Below are 15,754 nucleotides of genomic sequence, written 5' to 3' on the forward strand. Positions count from 1 at the left end.
GAAAAAAACATTGACATGAGAGAGACACATTGATTGCCTGCATGTGCATGTGCCCATACCGGGGCCGGGGAACCTGCAACCGAGGTAGGTGCCCTTGACCAGGTCAAACCTGTGACTCTTTGGTCCATGGGCCGGTGCTCTAACCATTGAACAGCTAGCCAGGGCCACATGGTTGTTGTGAAGACTAAATAAGAGAATATATACTTAAGTGACTAATACTGCCAGGGTTGGGGTACTTTTTGTCTACCAAGGGCCATTTGGATATATATATAACATTATTGCAGGCCATACAAAATTATCAACTTAAAAATTAGCCCACTTTCTTTGGTCAAATGTTTAATTAACTCAGCCCTAATGCTTTCTTTCGCAGGGACAGACCAGATGAATTCCAGGGTCTTATACAACCTGTGGGCTGGATGTTCTCCAAAAGCAATCAATGCTGCTATTACTACTTTTATAATTAGTATCCTGGAAGAATTAAAGTTACAAGTAATAAAGTCTATGCTCCCCAAAATGAAAAATACATAATAAAGGGTAAATTAAATAATAGGGCTTACAGTGGACAGTAATAAGCTCACTGAAGTATACATTTTAGGAAAACCCAAAAAGTCAAAGCAATTCTTAATTTGAAGCTATACACAATTCTTGCAAAGGGATAAATTCATTACCTGCGGTGGATAAAGACTATCTTAAAGAAAACTCAAATACTTTCTGCACTTTCCAGTTTGGTTGTAATTTTTGGAATCCCCTACAAAGCTGAATGTGCTTTTTTTTAATATTAGGTACTTTCTGAGCTGTTTTTCTGGAGACTAGTTAGGGAAGAAAGGACACTGTACACATGCTTTCTCATTTAATCCCAACAACTCTAAGGCAGGTAACTTTAGGATCCTCAGTTTTGAATGAATAAATAAAAAATAAGTTAACTTGTCAAAGAGATCTACACTAATAAGAGAAAAATGGTAATTGGCGTATGGCGCTACCCTTTTCATTGGCTAATCTGGGCTATATGCAAATTAACTGCCAACTAAGATGGCGGCTAATTTGCATATGTAGGCACAATGCAGGGAGGCGAAAGGGAAAGCAGGAAGAAGCCCTGCCACTGACAGTGATCGGAAACCCAGGGGGGAGCTAAGAGCTGGGGGGCAGGGCAAAGGCGGCCCTGGGGCCACCTTTGACCTGCCCCCCAGCCATGATCTGAGAATCAGGGGCCTTTGCCGCCCTGGCCAGTGATAGCAGGAAGTAGGGGAGGAGCCAGCGATGGGAGCTGGGCACGGTGGAAGCTGGCAGTCCCGGGAGCTAGGGGTCCCTTGCCTGGGCCTAAAGCGGAGCCCACAATCGCAGGGCCGCTGCAGCTGCGGGTCCCCGCTGCCCGGGCCGGATGCCTAGGCCAGAGGAGTTAGGCCTGGGCAGGGGCGGAGCCTGCAACCGCGGGGAGCTGGGGGTCCCCTGCCCAGGCCTGACACCTCTGCCGGAGGCCTCAGGCCTGGTCAAGGGGCCGATCCGGTGATTGGTGATCGGAGGGTGATGAGGGTCAACTCCTCTGGCCAAGGCATCAGGCCTGGGTGGGGGGCGGAGCCGGGGATTGGGGGGATATGATGGTCCCCTTGCCCAGGCCTGAAGCCTGGGTCAGAGGCGTCAGGCTTGGGCGGGGAGTGGAGCAAGCAAACAGAGGGAGATGGGGGTCCCTGCCCAGGCATGATTCCTGGGCCAGAGGCCTCAGGCCTGGGCGGGGGTCAGAGCCAGTGATCGGGGGGAGATGGGGATCCCCTGTCCAAGCCTGACACCTCTGGCGGAGGCGTCAGGCCTGGGCAAGGGGCAGAGCCAGCAATAGGAGGGGTCTGGGGGTCCCCTGCCCAGGCCTGACGCCTGGGCCAGAGGCATCAGGCCTGGGCTGGGGGCAGAACCAGTGATGGGGGGAAATGAGGGTCCCCTGCCCAGGCCTGACACCTCTGTCAGAGGCGTCAGGCCTGGGCAAGGGGCCGATCCTGCGATTGGAGGGTGATGGGGGTCAACGCCTGAGGGCTCCCAGTATGTGAGAGGGGGCAGGCTGGGCTGAGGGACACTCCCCACCCCCCCCCCCACACACACACACCCAGTGCACGAATTTCATGCACCGGGCCCCTAGTAGTTAATAAGAGGATTGACTTCAAAATCTATACTGTTAACCAATACAAAATCTCTAGGAATTTTAATAAGACAAAAAGTTGTGACCACAGAGTCATTTAGAATTCTAAAATCCTCTTGTTCTTAGTGATAATTAAGTTTCGTGAAGTTTTTTATTCCGATCAGGGTATGTGATAATTATCTCTGCAGAAGAAATTCCATTAGCCTGAGGCATTCAGCCAGCAAGTTATCTTGTAAAGCACATGTGCAGAGAGCAAGAAAAAAATAAATTTCTCCTTTAAAGATAGTTGCCATTATCTTACGTATAATTAAAGCCATTAACACCAACAATAAATATACCTGAATTTTCAGAGATTTAAATTCTATCCGATGACATTTCAAAGAAGGGCCCAGGCTCAGTAATTTCTTCTGTATAATAATAAATGCATTTAGGCCGAGTCTGAATTAATTTAATCCTTCCTAACAAGTAGTGACCTATTGATAAAAGGATGTATACCAATTGATACGTGTGTGAATATAGGATAACCTCTGAATTTTAAACATTTGAATACTCAAATTATATATATTAAAAATCACTTATTGTAGAAACAACAGCAGGTGAGTAAATTATTGTATTCATTTAATTTCTTCAAATACAAATATGTGAGTGATGGCTATGTAATAGGCATTCTAAACCAAGTACAGAGAAATACAGAAATTGAATAAGACAGGTAAAAATTCCTTGCTCATGGAGCTTCCATCTTGGTGGAGAATGTGCATAAAAACAAAAATGTATCATTTATGGCAAAAGATTGTCCTGAAGAAATATAAAGCAGCATAAGAATATAGTGATCAGGACAGGAATATTATTTTACATAGAAATTTGGCCAAAGGAGCTTTTTTTAAGAAAATAATGGAGACCTAAATGAAGGAGAGGATTATGCAGTATTTAAAATTCCGAATTGTAACTCTGAATTGTCACAAAATATTGAAATGATATACACTGTAACCTTACTTTTCAACCCAAATAAGTACTATAGAATGGTGACTAAAATCCATCGATAAGTGCCATTCATGTTGAGAAGGAAGAAACCTAGGTGATAACTTTACAAACAGTTCTAGGGAAATGCCAAAATTTTAAAGCCGCTACACTTAGAAAAGGTTAAATTCATTGTGAAACCCTAATATAAAATACCTCCTCAAAAGAGGGGTGAGGGGAGAATTATGGGAGAGGATATTAAGTATATATTACAGATGTAGTTATCTCAGAACAATCACATGCGGGAGATTATGAACTTTAAATCATAAAAGTGTCAAGTTGACTAAAGAATCTTTTAAAATAAATTTAATAAACTTCAGCCTCATAAGTATATCTACTATATAATTCTAGTATTTATAAAAATAAGTATTTATCTAATGTATTTTCTCACCTAAATATGACATTTATAAAAGTACAATTTTCATAACTACATTAAAAAGCAGTCTTTGATTATACTAAATAACAGCTTATATAATAATGTAACTTACTAGGTGAAGAGTTTGAAACATTTTATTCATGAGAGTAACAGTAATTGAAAGAGCTGGTCTGAAGAGATTTGAAGTATAAAAATGTTTGACTAAGTGGAGTTCTCCCCCTAGTGGAACTTGAAAGTGATCTAAGATATTTCCTTGACGAAGAATAACCTAAAATGTATTATTCTTGGAACTGAAGGAGTTTCAGGTTTTAACAAAAGCTCTCTTTGTGGTCCTAATCTGCATGTAGTAAGTAAATAAATGAGTAGAAGTTGAATCATTAAGATGTTTACTGAAAACACATTTACTAAATGTATTAATAGCAAGCTAACCAAGAAAAATTCAGTAAGGAAAAGCACCTCAAAAGACTAGGGGGCACAGAAAAACACAGCAACTTAGGAAGACATAGCAATGTGTAGAATGGTACCTAATTCTGAAGGAATGTGAAATTTTGAAAAGAGAGTATATGTGTGTAGGGTGTGGGGAGGAAGAATGGAGAGGTAATGGTGAGAGATGAAGCTAGAAATGCAGGTTGGTTAATAATGAAAAGATAAGCATTTTATGCTGAAGAGCTTTGATATGATTTGGTAGGTAAAAGGCAGCCAATAGAAGTTTTTATGTTTTAGAAAGATAACTGGTAGTTTTGTGGAAGAGCTGAGGGTGGAGAAAAGGAAACTGGACAGGAAATTACTAGTCAGTTGTGAGGTGCAGATGAATTAAGGGAATGGCAGAGGATATAGAAAGGCTAAGTAAGATTTTTAAATGTTCCTGAAATCATTAAAATTACCTTTGATTTAATTTTACATTTACTCAGGTCTTTTCTCTTTTGAAGGAACTGAAGAGTTGGGCAAGACACTTTAATCTGTATGAATTATTAAGAATTTTTTGAAGCCTTGGTTGGGTGGCTCAGATGGTTGGAACATCATCCTGTACACCAAAGGTTGTGGGTTCCATTTCTGGTCAGGGCACATACCTAGGTTGTGGGTTTGATCCCCAGTTGGTATGCATATGAGAGACAACTAATCAATGTTTTTCTCACATTGACGTTTCCCTCTCTCCCTCTCCCCCTCTCTCTCTCTCATCAATAAACATATCCTTGGGTGAGATTTTTTTTTAAGTCGTGTGTCCTTCCCTATGAGCAATAGGAGGGCTCTGAATTCTCTTAAAATAATTTCTTTGAAAGCAAATCTACTAGAGTAGGTGAGGGGGTAAAGTGTTGATAGAAATGTCAACTAGCACAAGCACTTGGTAAAATAATTGGGTATTATCAGGTAAAGTTGAAAATTTGCACACTCTATATAACAGCCCTGGTATATATGGTAGAGGATAAGAAAAGCATAAGTGAAATTCCTATTAGGTTGAATAATCCTATAAAATAAAAGGCTAATATGCAAATTGCCCCCTTGACTAGGAGTTCAACCAGGAGTTTGACCAGGGGGCAGGCCCGGCTGACCAACTGCCCATGGCCCCTGCCCCAACCGGTCCCGTCCCTGATCGGCACCCCCACCCTGATCGGGGGCGGTGCTAGCCGGTAAACCTCCCTCGTCCCCTCCCCCAGGCCTGCCTGGCCCAATTGGCCCCAATCCGGGCAGGCTGGCTAGACCCCACCTGTGCACGAATTCGTGCACTGGGCCTCTAGTTCAATAATATATAATCCCACTGATCAAGCCTAGAGGAAAAAAAGAAAACAATTTTAGTTGGAAATAGGGACACATTTGATTTTAAACATGGTGAATTTGAAGTGTCTACAATTTCCAGGTGGAGCTGTTCATTATCAATGAAAACTATTAGTCTACAGCCTGGCTGGTGTGACTCAGTGGTTGAGCATCCACCCATTAACCAGGAGGTCACGGTTCAATTCCTGGTCAGGGCAGCTGATCAATGATTCTCTCTCATCATTGATGTTTCTCTTTCTCTCTCCCCTCCCCTATCTTCCTCTCCTCTCCTCTCCTCTCCCTAAAAACATACTAAAAAACAACAACAACAGCAACAATGACTACTGGTCTATTCATTAAAAGACACAATAAATTTAAAAACAATAACAACAAAAGACAAGTCACAGAGAGCAAAAATTTGTAAAATATAACCTCAATAAAGAAAACTACAAATTCATGAGAAAAAGACAACCCAATAGAAAAATATACACAAAAGACTAACAGGTACTTGACAAAAGAGGAAATCCAAATGGCCAAAATCGTTAGTACCAGGTCAATGGAAACTAAAAACATGATGAAATATCACTGCATACCCACCCAACTGGCAGAAATCGAAGCATCTGACACTACCAAGTGTTGGGGGAAGATGTGGAACAACAAGAACTTTCGTATGATTCTGTTGGGAGTTTAATCTGGTGCATTTTAAGAAAATAAAGTTGAATATTTGCATGCCCTCTGACCAGCCATTCTGCACCTTGGTATAAATGCTAGAGGAACTCGTGTACAGGTGGTTAGTATAGTGCACAAGATTGCTCATAATCACAGCACTGTTCAGAATAGTGCCAATCTGGAAAGTCCTAAATGACCACTAATATTAGAATGGACAAATACACTGTGATATATTCATAAAGTGGAATATGTATAATAAAAATGATGACTCATACTGTTGAACAAGGAAAGTAGAAATAAAAATGAAAATATTTAATATGACTATACAAAATTCAGAAACAGGGTAAACTAAACTGTGTGGATCAGAGATGCATACAAAGAGACACAACTATAAGGAGTTTTATGGTAATCACCATAACTTTTAGTATTACCATAAAATTCATGATAAGGGAGCAGGGTGTGATTGTGTAGACTATGGAGTATAGGCAATATTTTCTATAGTGGTCATATGGATAACATTTTTATATATATATACTAGAGGCCCAGTGTATGAATTCGTGCACCAGTGGGGTCCCTCGGCCTGGTCTGCGGGATCCGGCTGAAACCAGCTCTCAAACATCCCCTGAGGGGTCCTGGATTGCGAGAGGGTGCAGGTCAGACCGAGGGACCCCACCGGTGCGCGATCAGGGCCAGGGAGGAATGTGGGAGGTTGGCCAGCTGCTGGGGAGAGAGTGTGGGAGGGCTCAAGGGCGTGTCTGGCCTGTCTCGATCAGTCCTGATCAGCCAGACCCCAGTAGCAAGCTAACCTACCGGTCAGAGCGTCTGCCCCCTGGTGATCAGTGCACATCATAGCGACTGGTTGACCGGCCGACTGTCTGCCCCCTGGTGGTAAGTGCATGTCATAGCGAGCGGTTGAGCGGTCTTAGCATATCATTAGCAAATTACGCTTTGATTGGTTGAACGGCCAACCGGACGACTGGACACTTAGCATATTAGGTGTTTATTATATCTACTAGTAGCCCAGTGCACAAAAATTTGTGCACTCGGGGGTGAGGGTGAGGGGTGGGGCCAGACCCCTCAGCCCGACCTGCACCCTCTGTCATCTTCCAGGACCCCGGCCACTCCTGGCCTAGGCACAGCCCTTCAGGCTTGGGGCGGCCTGGCTCCCAAGGCCCCATTTTATTAAGAGAACAAAGTCGGCGTTAGTTACAGCCCTCACCGAACCCAATACACTGCATCTGTGCATACAACTGCCTCGTACATGTGCCTGCTTTGCCCTACTGAATTACTAACATCTTGAGGACATAGCTCTGTCTTATCCTGCTTCAACTTCAGTGCCTGGCCTGGTGCCAGGGACTGGAGAGGGTTTGCTGAGTGAGTGAATAATGAGTGAGTGAATGAGTGAATGAATGAGCAAGTAAGTGAATGAGCAAGCATCTACCTGTCGGGATAGTTCGTACTCTGCTCTGTGCTGCCTGACACAAACCCCGGGAAGTTCCTGCTCTGCTCTCAGTGGCCCCACTCCCCTCTCCTGGCTGCATAGTTCGTACTCCGCTCTGTGCTGCCTGACGCAAACCCCGGGCAGTTCCCGCCCTGCTCCAAGCGGCCCCACTCCCCTCTCCCAGCTGCATAGTTTGTGCAGGGCAAAGGCAGCCCCGGGTGTGCACGTTGGCAGATCTGTGCATCAGCACCTGCCAGCCTCGGATCCCCGCGGGAGGGCCGTTTGTGGGCGTGGCCGGTGGCGGATCCATGCATGAGCACCCGCCAGCCTTGGATCCTCGCAGGAGGGCCGTTTGTGGGCGTGGCTGGTGGCGGATCGGTGTGGTCCCGCCCGCCAGCCCTGGGTCGGGTCCCATACGGGCCGCCTGCCACCTGGGTCACAGAGAGCAGGCCCGGATGGCAGCGGGGCAGGCAGGATGGTGCTGTCCCGCCCTGCCTGCAGTATGCAAATTAGCCACCATCTTGGTTGGCGGTTAACGGCCATCTTGGTTGGCAGTTAATTTGCATATCGTCCTGATTAGCCAATGGGAAGTGTATCGGAGGTACGGTTAATTACCCTATTTGTCTTTTATTAGATAGGATATAGATATAAAAGAGTAATATGCAAATCAACCGAACGGCGGAACGACCAGAACGACTGCTCGACCAGTTACTATGAGGTGAACTGACCACCTCTCGGTCCCTCCCCCCGGCCAGCAGGCTGCAATTGCCAGATGGCAAATGGGGAACCAGAGGATGCGAGTGACACCAGGCCAAGGCCCCTGCCCTGCTGGTCACCCCACACACAGAGGACGACACGTGATGGGAGTGGGACTGGTGAGCAGGCAGGAATGGCCAACCTCTTGGTCCCTCCCCCTGGTTGGCAGGCTCCAATTGCCCAACGGCAAACGGGGAACTGGGGGTGGGTGGCAGTGGGTGGCGGGGCCGGCTGCCAGCAGCCAGGGAAGATGGTCCTGATCGCAGGCCAGGCCTAGCAACCGTACCTGCACATGAATTGCATGCACCGGGCCTCTAGTAGGATTATAATTTTGCTTTATGAACTCTGTATTATTGTGCTAGTAATTCTTAAAAGGTTTAACAATTATTGGTCAAAAGTAATCACAACACGTTTTGATTTATATAAGTTTATAAAAAGGTATCCTTTATGTTCTGTTGATAATATCCCTCATAAAGTAGTACATGCTAGGCATGGACATATATTAGGAATCACTTGTAAAGACTGCTCCTGAAGCCATCTAGGTGAGACTTTTCATTTGAATACAGTTTTTAAAACACCCAAAACTCGGATTTGGGGAAGAATACAAAGATTCAGAACTGATAGAGAAGACTGAAAACAACAGTTTAGAAAGAAAGAAGAAAGAAGAAAGTCAAAAGTGAGTGTTGTTAGGAAAGCCAAGGGAGGAGACAATGAAAAGAGGATGAGAGGTCAACAATGACAAATGAGATATGTTCAAGCAAGACAAATACTGAAAAAATACCAATGAATTTGGCAATCAGGATTCCAGTGATCACTTAATCAAGTGCCATTTGATGCTAACATACTGCTATTGATAGTAAAAATTTCATACATTTTCGTTTATATTTTTCAAAAATGAAATGTTATATTTCATCTTAAATAAAACATGCATTATGCCAAGTTCTTCATTTTAATAAGTACTTCAGAATCAATAAAAAGAGTGATTTAAATCTTGCTATTTTGTGACTGATATATAAATTTTTTTATAATTTTCTTGATGTTAGAAAAGTACGTATTAAACTAGAATTGCATATGACAGCAATGTAAATAGCTGATTATAAATATATTATGTATGCCTTAAGTTTTTCTGAATATGTGCTACTTTATGGGTAATATTATCAATAGGACATAAAAGATACCTTTTAATAAACTTATACAAATCATAATGTGCTGTGATTACTTTTGACCCAGATCAAAAGATGAGATTATAATATGTAAGTCTTAGAACACATCAATTGGTTGCATCCTACATGCCTCGATCAGGGCCTGGGACAGGGAGGAGCCTGCAACCAAGGTACATGCTCTTGACTGGAATTGAACTTGTGACCCTTTGGCCTGCAGGCTGATGCTCTATCCACTGAGCCAAACTGGCTAGGGCAGAAATTAACTGAATTTTAATTGTAATTTGAGGACAAAATTATTTTTCAGGTGGGAAGAAAATTCTAGATTTGCAGATAAAACTATTTATAGCCTGGAACAGACCAAAATAAAATGCTGTGAGAGAAATAAGATTTTAAATATAATACTTTGCCCATAATGGAAATGTACGTATTACCTTATTCTATATATTCTATATAATAAAAGCATAATATGCAAATCGACTGAACGGTAGAACAACTGGTCGCTATAACATGCACTGACCACCAGGGGGCAGATGCTCAATTCAGGAGCCTCTCCCACCTCTGCTGAAGGCGGGCAGTAAGGAGCAAGGGGTCTCAGACTGCAAGAGCCCTGGACTGTGTGAGGGTGCAGGCTGGGCTGAGGGGACCCCTACCCCCCCCAGTGCATGAATCTTGTGCACTGAGCCTCAAGTCCTATATAATAAAAGGCTAATATGCAAATCGTCCCCTCCACTGGGAGTTCAACCGGGAGTTCAACCAGGGGGTGGGGCCAGCCCACCAACTGCCTGCGACCCTTCCCCCACGGCTGGCTCCACCTGCAGTCCCTCCCCTCAGCCGGCCTGGCCTGATCTGCCCCAATCAGGGTGGGCTAGCCAGACCCCACCCGTGCACGAATTCGTGCACCGGGCCTCTAGTACTGTATAAGAAGTAACAAAACAGTTATTTTTAAAGCTTTGAATTTTCTTTTGAAAACAGCTTTGACAATATAGAAATGTGATCATTATCATTCAAAAATGGACTTGGAGCACAGGCAACAAAAAAATCCCCATAAGTTAGACTTCAAAAAAAACCCCAAAACTTTTGTACATAAAGGGAAATAAGAGTGAAAAGGCAACCTATGAAATGGGAGAAAATGTTGTAAACCACATATCTGATAAGGGATTGACACTATAAGGAACTTCTAAAACACAAGAATAACCTCATTAAAAGATGGGCAAAGACTTGAATAGACACTTCTCTAAAGAAGATACACAGAAGACAAATAAGCACATGAAAGATGCTCAATATTAATAATCATTAAGGAAATGCGAACTAAAACCACAGTGAGATACCAGGCACACTCATTAGGATGGCTGGTATTGAAAAAAGAAAACAAAATTAATACATGTTGGTGAGGATGTGACGAAATCGAGACCTTTGTCCTTATGCATTGCTGGTGGGAATGTAAAATGCTGTAGCTGCTGTGAAAAATAGTATAACAATTTCTCAAAAATTAAACACAGAATTGCCACAGGATCCAGCAATTCCACTTATGGGTGGAATTGAAAGCAAGGACTCTAACAGATATTTGTACACCATGTTCGTAGCAGTATTATTCATAACAGCCAAAATGTGGAAGCAACTCAAGTATTCATCAATGGATAAATAAAATGTGGTACACACATAGAATGGAATATTATTCAGCCTTAAAAATGAAATTCTGACACATGCCACAACATGGATGAACCTTAACAGCATTATGCTAAGTGCAATAAGCCAGTCACAAAAAGAAACACTGCATGACTATACTTATATGAGGGACCTAAAATAGTCAAATTCAGAGACAGAAAGTAGAATGTGTGATTTCCAAGGGTTGGGGAAAGAGGAGAACAGAGAGTTATTTAATAGGTATAGAGTTTCAGGTTTGCAAGATGAAGAGTTCTGGAGATTAGATGCACAATTATGTGAATGTACTTAATGTCATGGAACTATACACTTACAACAATAAAAAGAATGGACTTGGAAATGAGTAAGTGTTAAAAACAGAATCACAGTCATTTTCAGGATGAAGATATAATTGTTTAGGCACAGAGGGAGAGGAAACGATTGCATTATTTGTATGTGTATTTTATTATGTCCATATGGTACCTGGATTTCAAGCTCAGCGATGTGCTGCTGCAGTTCAGCCACAGCAGCTATGCTATCTGCTTCCCGCAGTCTCACGGCCATCACTTCTTCCTTGTTCTAGGGTGGCAAACAAAACAAGCCAATAATAAACCATACAATTAACCAAACTAAAGATAAATTAATACAGAAACAGAAACACTGTAACCTATCTTAAAATTCAGAAAATAACAAATAAGCCCATCAAATAAGAAAAAGCCATTATCTCCTAAACTTGGTATGAAATGAATATACAGGATAGCACCCCATCTTTAAATATTAAGAAATATCATTCATATAAATTAATATTGCTCAAAATATTTAAATTAATGTAACTTAATTAAATTTTTTAAAATTACTAGTAACTAAAGTTAAGTTTTTTATAAAAGAACAATTATTGAGAACTTTGAAACCCTTAACCAGGACAACAGAATAACAAAGATATGAATACTAACAATGTTAGTAGATAATACTTTAAAAATCATATTCTTTCTGAAGAATAAATGTTAATAAATATTTACATCGTATTACAGATAATAATAAAAATTAGACTGTAACATAATTCTGCATAATATTTACCCCACCACCTCAAAATGTCACAAAGAAAAAACTCTAAAACCATATTCTACAATATCCGTGCTGTCACAGATTAGAGGAAACTGAGACATGCTAGGAAAATCTGAATAAAATCTGTAGTTTAGGACTAACATTGTATGAACATTCACTTCTTAGTATCAATAAAGGTACCATGGTTATGTAAGATGTTAACATCAGGACAAGCTGATGAAAGGGTCTATGGAAATTCTCTGCACTATCTTTGCCACTTTTCTTTAAACATAAAATTATTTTAAAATCCAGAGTAAAAAAATCTCAGCCAGTGTGCTCAGTGATTGAGCACTGACCCATGAACTAGAAGGTCACAGTTCAATTCCAGGTCAGAGCACAAGTCCGGATTTTGGGTGTGATCCCCAGGAGGCAACCAATCAATGATTCTCTCTTATGTTGTTTCAATATCTCTCTCTCTCTCTCTCTCTCTCTCTCTCTCTCTCTCTCTCTCTCTCTCTCGTCAATAAACCCTTTTTTTTTTTAAAAAAAGAATCTTTTCAAAAAGTAAAAAAATCTGAAGCAAATACAGTAAAACAGAAAAAATATCATATATTGCTTTCCTACTTAAAATGTTTCACTAGCCTCCCACAGAGCAAAACCCAAATTTGTTGCCATGAGTATAAAAATTTACATATAAGAAGTAGGGTCACAGCCTATCTCCCTGGCTTCATCTCATTAAGCTTTTCATTATGTACAAGACTCAGCAACCAAGTTCTTTCCTGCTTTTGAACTCTGTGACCATGCAGGGTTCTTGTGCTGGCTCTTCACAAGACTAATTCTTTGCTACTCTTTAGGTCCCACCTCTCATACCACCTTCTAGCACCGCCTCTTAATTCCCACTTCCTCTTACCTCCCAGTCCACAGTATATCATTGGTAATGATCTTATCAATTTTTACTTATTATCTCACTAAACATTATGTCCACCTTCTTCACTACTGTATCCTCAGTGCCTATAAGAGTAACTGACAGGAATGGCTATCATCAACAAATCAACAAACAAGTGTTGGAGAGGATGTGGAGAAAAAGGAACCCTTCTGCACTGCTGGTGGGAATGCAGACTGGTGCAGCCACTGTGGAGAACAGTATGGAGCTACCTCAAAAAACTAAAAATGGAACTCCCATTTGACCCAGTGATCCCACTACTAGGACTATATCCCAAGAAACCAGAAACGCCAATCAGAAAGGATATATGCACCCCTATGTTCATAGCAGCACAATTCACCATAGCTAAGATTTGGAAACAGCCTAAGTGCCCATCAGCAGATGAGCGGATTAGAAAACTGTGGTACATCTACACAATGGAATACTATGCTGCAGTAAAAAAAAAAAAAAAAAAAGGAACTCCTGCCTTTTGCCAACAGCGTGGATGGAAATGGAGAGCATTATGCTAAGTGAAATAAGCCAGTCAGACAAAGATAAATACCACATGATCTCACTCATTTGTGGATTATAGAGAACAACATAGACTGATGAAAAGGGACAGACCCAAAGACTGAGAAACAGCGATCAGGCTATCAATCCCCAGAAGGAAAGTAGGGGAGGGCGGGGGTAAGGGGAAGAGATCAACCGAAGGACTTGTATACATGTATATAAGCCAAACCAATGGACATGGACAACAAGGGGATGGGATCGTGAGTATGCGGGGGGGGGGGGGGGGGGAGGTTGGGGGGTTAATGGGGGGGATGAGGACACTTTTGTAATACCTTAACTAATAATAATAATAAAAAAACAACAACAACAAAACCTAAAAAAAAAAAAAAAAGAGTAACTGACAGCCCTAGCCAGTTTGGCTCAGTGGATAGAGCGTCAGCCTGCGGCCTCAAGGGTCCCAGGTTCCATTTCGGTCGAGGGCACCAAAAACAAAAAGAAAAAGAAGAAAAAAAAAAAAAGAGTAACTGACAGAAGACAGCCAAATATTTGACTTTATTCTCAAATACATAAGTAGATGCCATCATTCTTTGAAGTCTCATAATCTTGCCTCCGCCCAAACCGATTTGAGAATCACTGTCCTAGAATATGTAAATTACATCTATTTAAAACGAAAATATTTGCCTAGACACTTTGTAAGTAACATGACAAAGAAACAGGTACCATAATGCCCTTCTGTCAATGTAAAAAACGGTACAACATTCAGGAGGGTAATTTAACAAAATCTATGAAAAGAACCAATGTATTTACCCATTCACCAAACAATAACATTTACAGGAATTTATCCTACAAGAATGTGTAGATACATTTCTATACATCTGAAATTATGTATTTTACAAGGTTATTCATTATACTCCGTTTATAGTAGTAAAACACTGGGAACAACCCATCTGCCCATCAATAATGAGAAGACACTTCAAGAACTGATATTTAAAACTTTAGCTCTAACTGGTTTGGCTCAGTGGATAGAGCATCGGCCTGCGGACTGAAGGGTCCCAGGTTCGATTCCGGTCAAGGGCATGTACCTTGGTTGCGGGCACATCCCCAGTAGGGAGTGTGCAGGAGGCAGCCGATCGATGTTTCTCTCTCATTGATGTTTCTAACTCTCTATCCCTCTCCCTTCCTCTCTGTAAAAAATCAATAAAATATATTAAAAAAAAAAAAAAAACTTTAGAAAACATATGGCCAAAAAAAAAAAAAAAAAAAAAGCAAAAGCAGAATATACAGTATGCTAACTTTCATGTAAAAGAGTGAGGACAAGAAAAAGTATGAACATTTACTTCACAATATTTGCCTAAAAGAAACTCTAAAAGGACTTATGAAAAAATAAAAGCATAACCTGGGGGTAAAAAATGAAAGAGGTATGTGGTAGGGTCAGGAAGAGAATGAGATAGAAGGGGTGTTATAATATTAGTATTATAATCATAGTAAAAATACCGTGACTGACTTTCCTCACTTAACATTATTTATTACACAATTTTATAAGTTTGTATATAAATTAATATGTTTTCTCAATATATGTAGAACTAGAGAACCTAATATCTTCCTATAATCTTCAAATTTTAATTTATGTAGAAAATCCCACAATCCCATTACTGAAATCTTAGGATCCAGGTGTGCTATGAAATTTCAGATATTTTAGATTTTACAAAAGTAATATGATATATCCAGTAGGAGCTGAGGGGGCATCCATAATGAAACAGTATACTCAATGCTCAACACAATGAGGCAGTGAAGTATAAATACCCACACCAACTTGGATAAATAAAAATGATAAATGGCCATATTTCAATTCAAATCAGGTTTTGCTTCCAAATGAATTTGTGTAAAATTTATGAAAAAAACCTTTGGGTTTTATAGTGTTTGGGATTTTCATATTGGGAATCATAGACTTGTACTATGATCTTAAAGTGGGAACATTCAAATTCAGTTACAGAGGGAAAATAACATTAATATTAAAATAGCATCCTGACATTTTAAATAAATAAAAAATTAAATGAACTTTATTATTGTTTATCAACAAATAATAAGCTATAATCATATTAAACTAAATGAAAATTAATCAGATTTATATAATTGAAGGACAGGCTTCCTTGAAAGATAGGTTTGTTCCTGAATTGTTCCAACATAACAAGGTAAAATACACTTAATCAGAATGTACTAGGTGCTAGAGAGACAAATAACACACTAGTCATTCTTGAAATAGGCAAAAGGCATTATAAAAGATTAAATAAATCATTATACAGCTTAAATGCAGGGGAAATATCAGAGTCAGCATCTG

At 40.8% G+C, this 15,754-nt stretch overlaps 1 protein-coding gene across 11 annotated transcripts in view; it reads right to left on the minus strand.

The window, feature by feature from the left end:
* Positions 1-15,754, minus strand: part of EVI5 (ecotropic viral integration site 5) — a 191,844-nt gene that overhangs the window by 54,651 nt on the left and 121,439 nt on the right. For all 11 annotated transcript variants that reach the window (XM_036352437.1, XM_036352435.1, XM_036352436.1 and 8 more), the window contains one exon: positions 11,424-11,519. In XM_036352437.1, coding sequence (XP_036208330.1) covers positions 11,424-11,519 — 96 coding nt within the window. The remainder of the gene's footprint in view (positions 1-11,423; positions 11,520-15,754) is intronic.

Source organism: Myotis myotis, unplaced genomic scaffold (genome assembly GCF_014108235.1).
Source record: "Myotis myotis isolate mMyoMyo1 unplaced genomic scaffold, mMyoMyo1.p scaffold_m19_p_2, whole genome shotgun sequence".
Lineage (NCBI taxonomy): Eukaryota > Metazoa > Chordata > Mammalia > Chiroptera > Vespertilionidae > Myotis > Myotis myotis.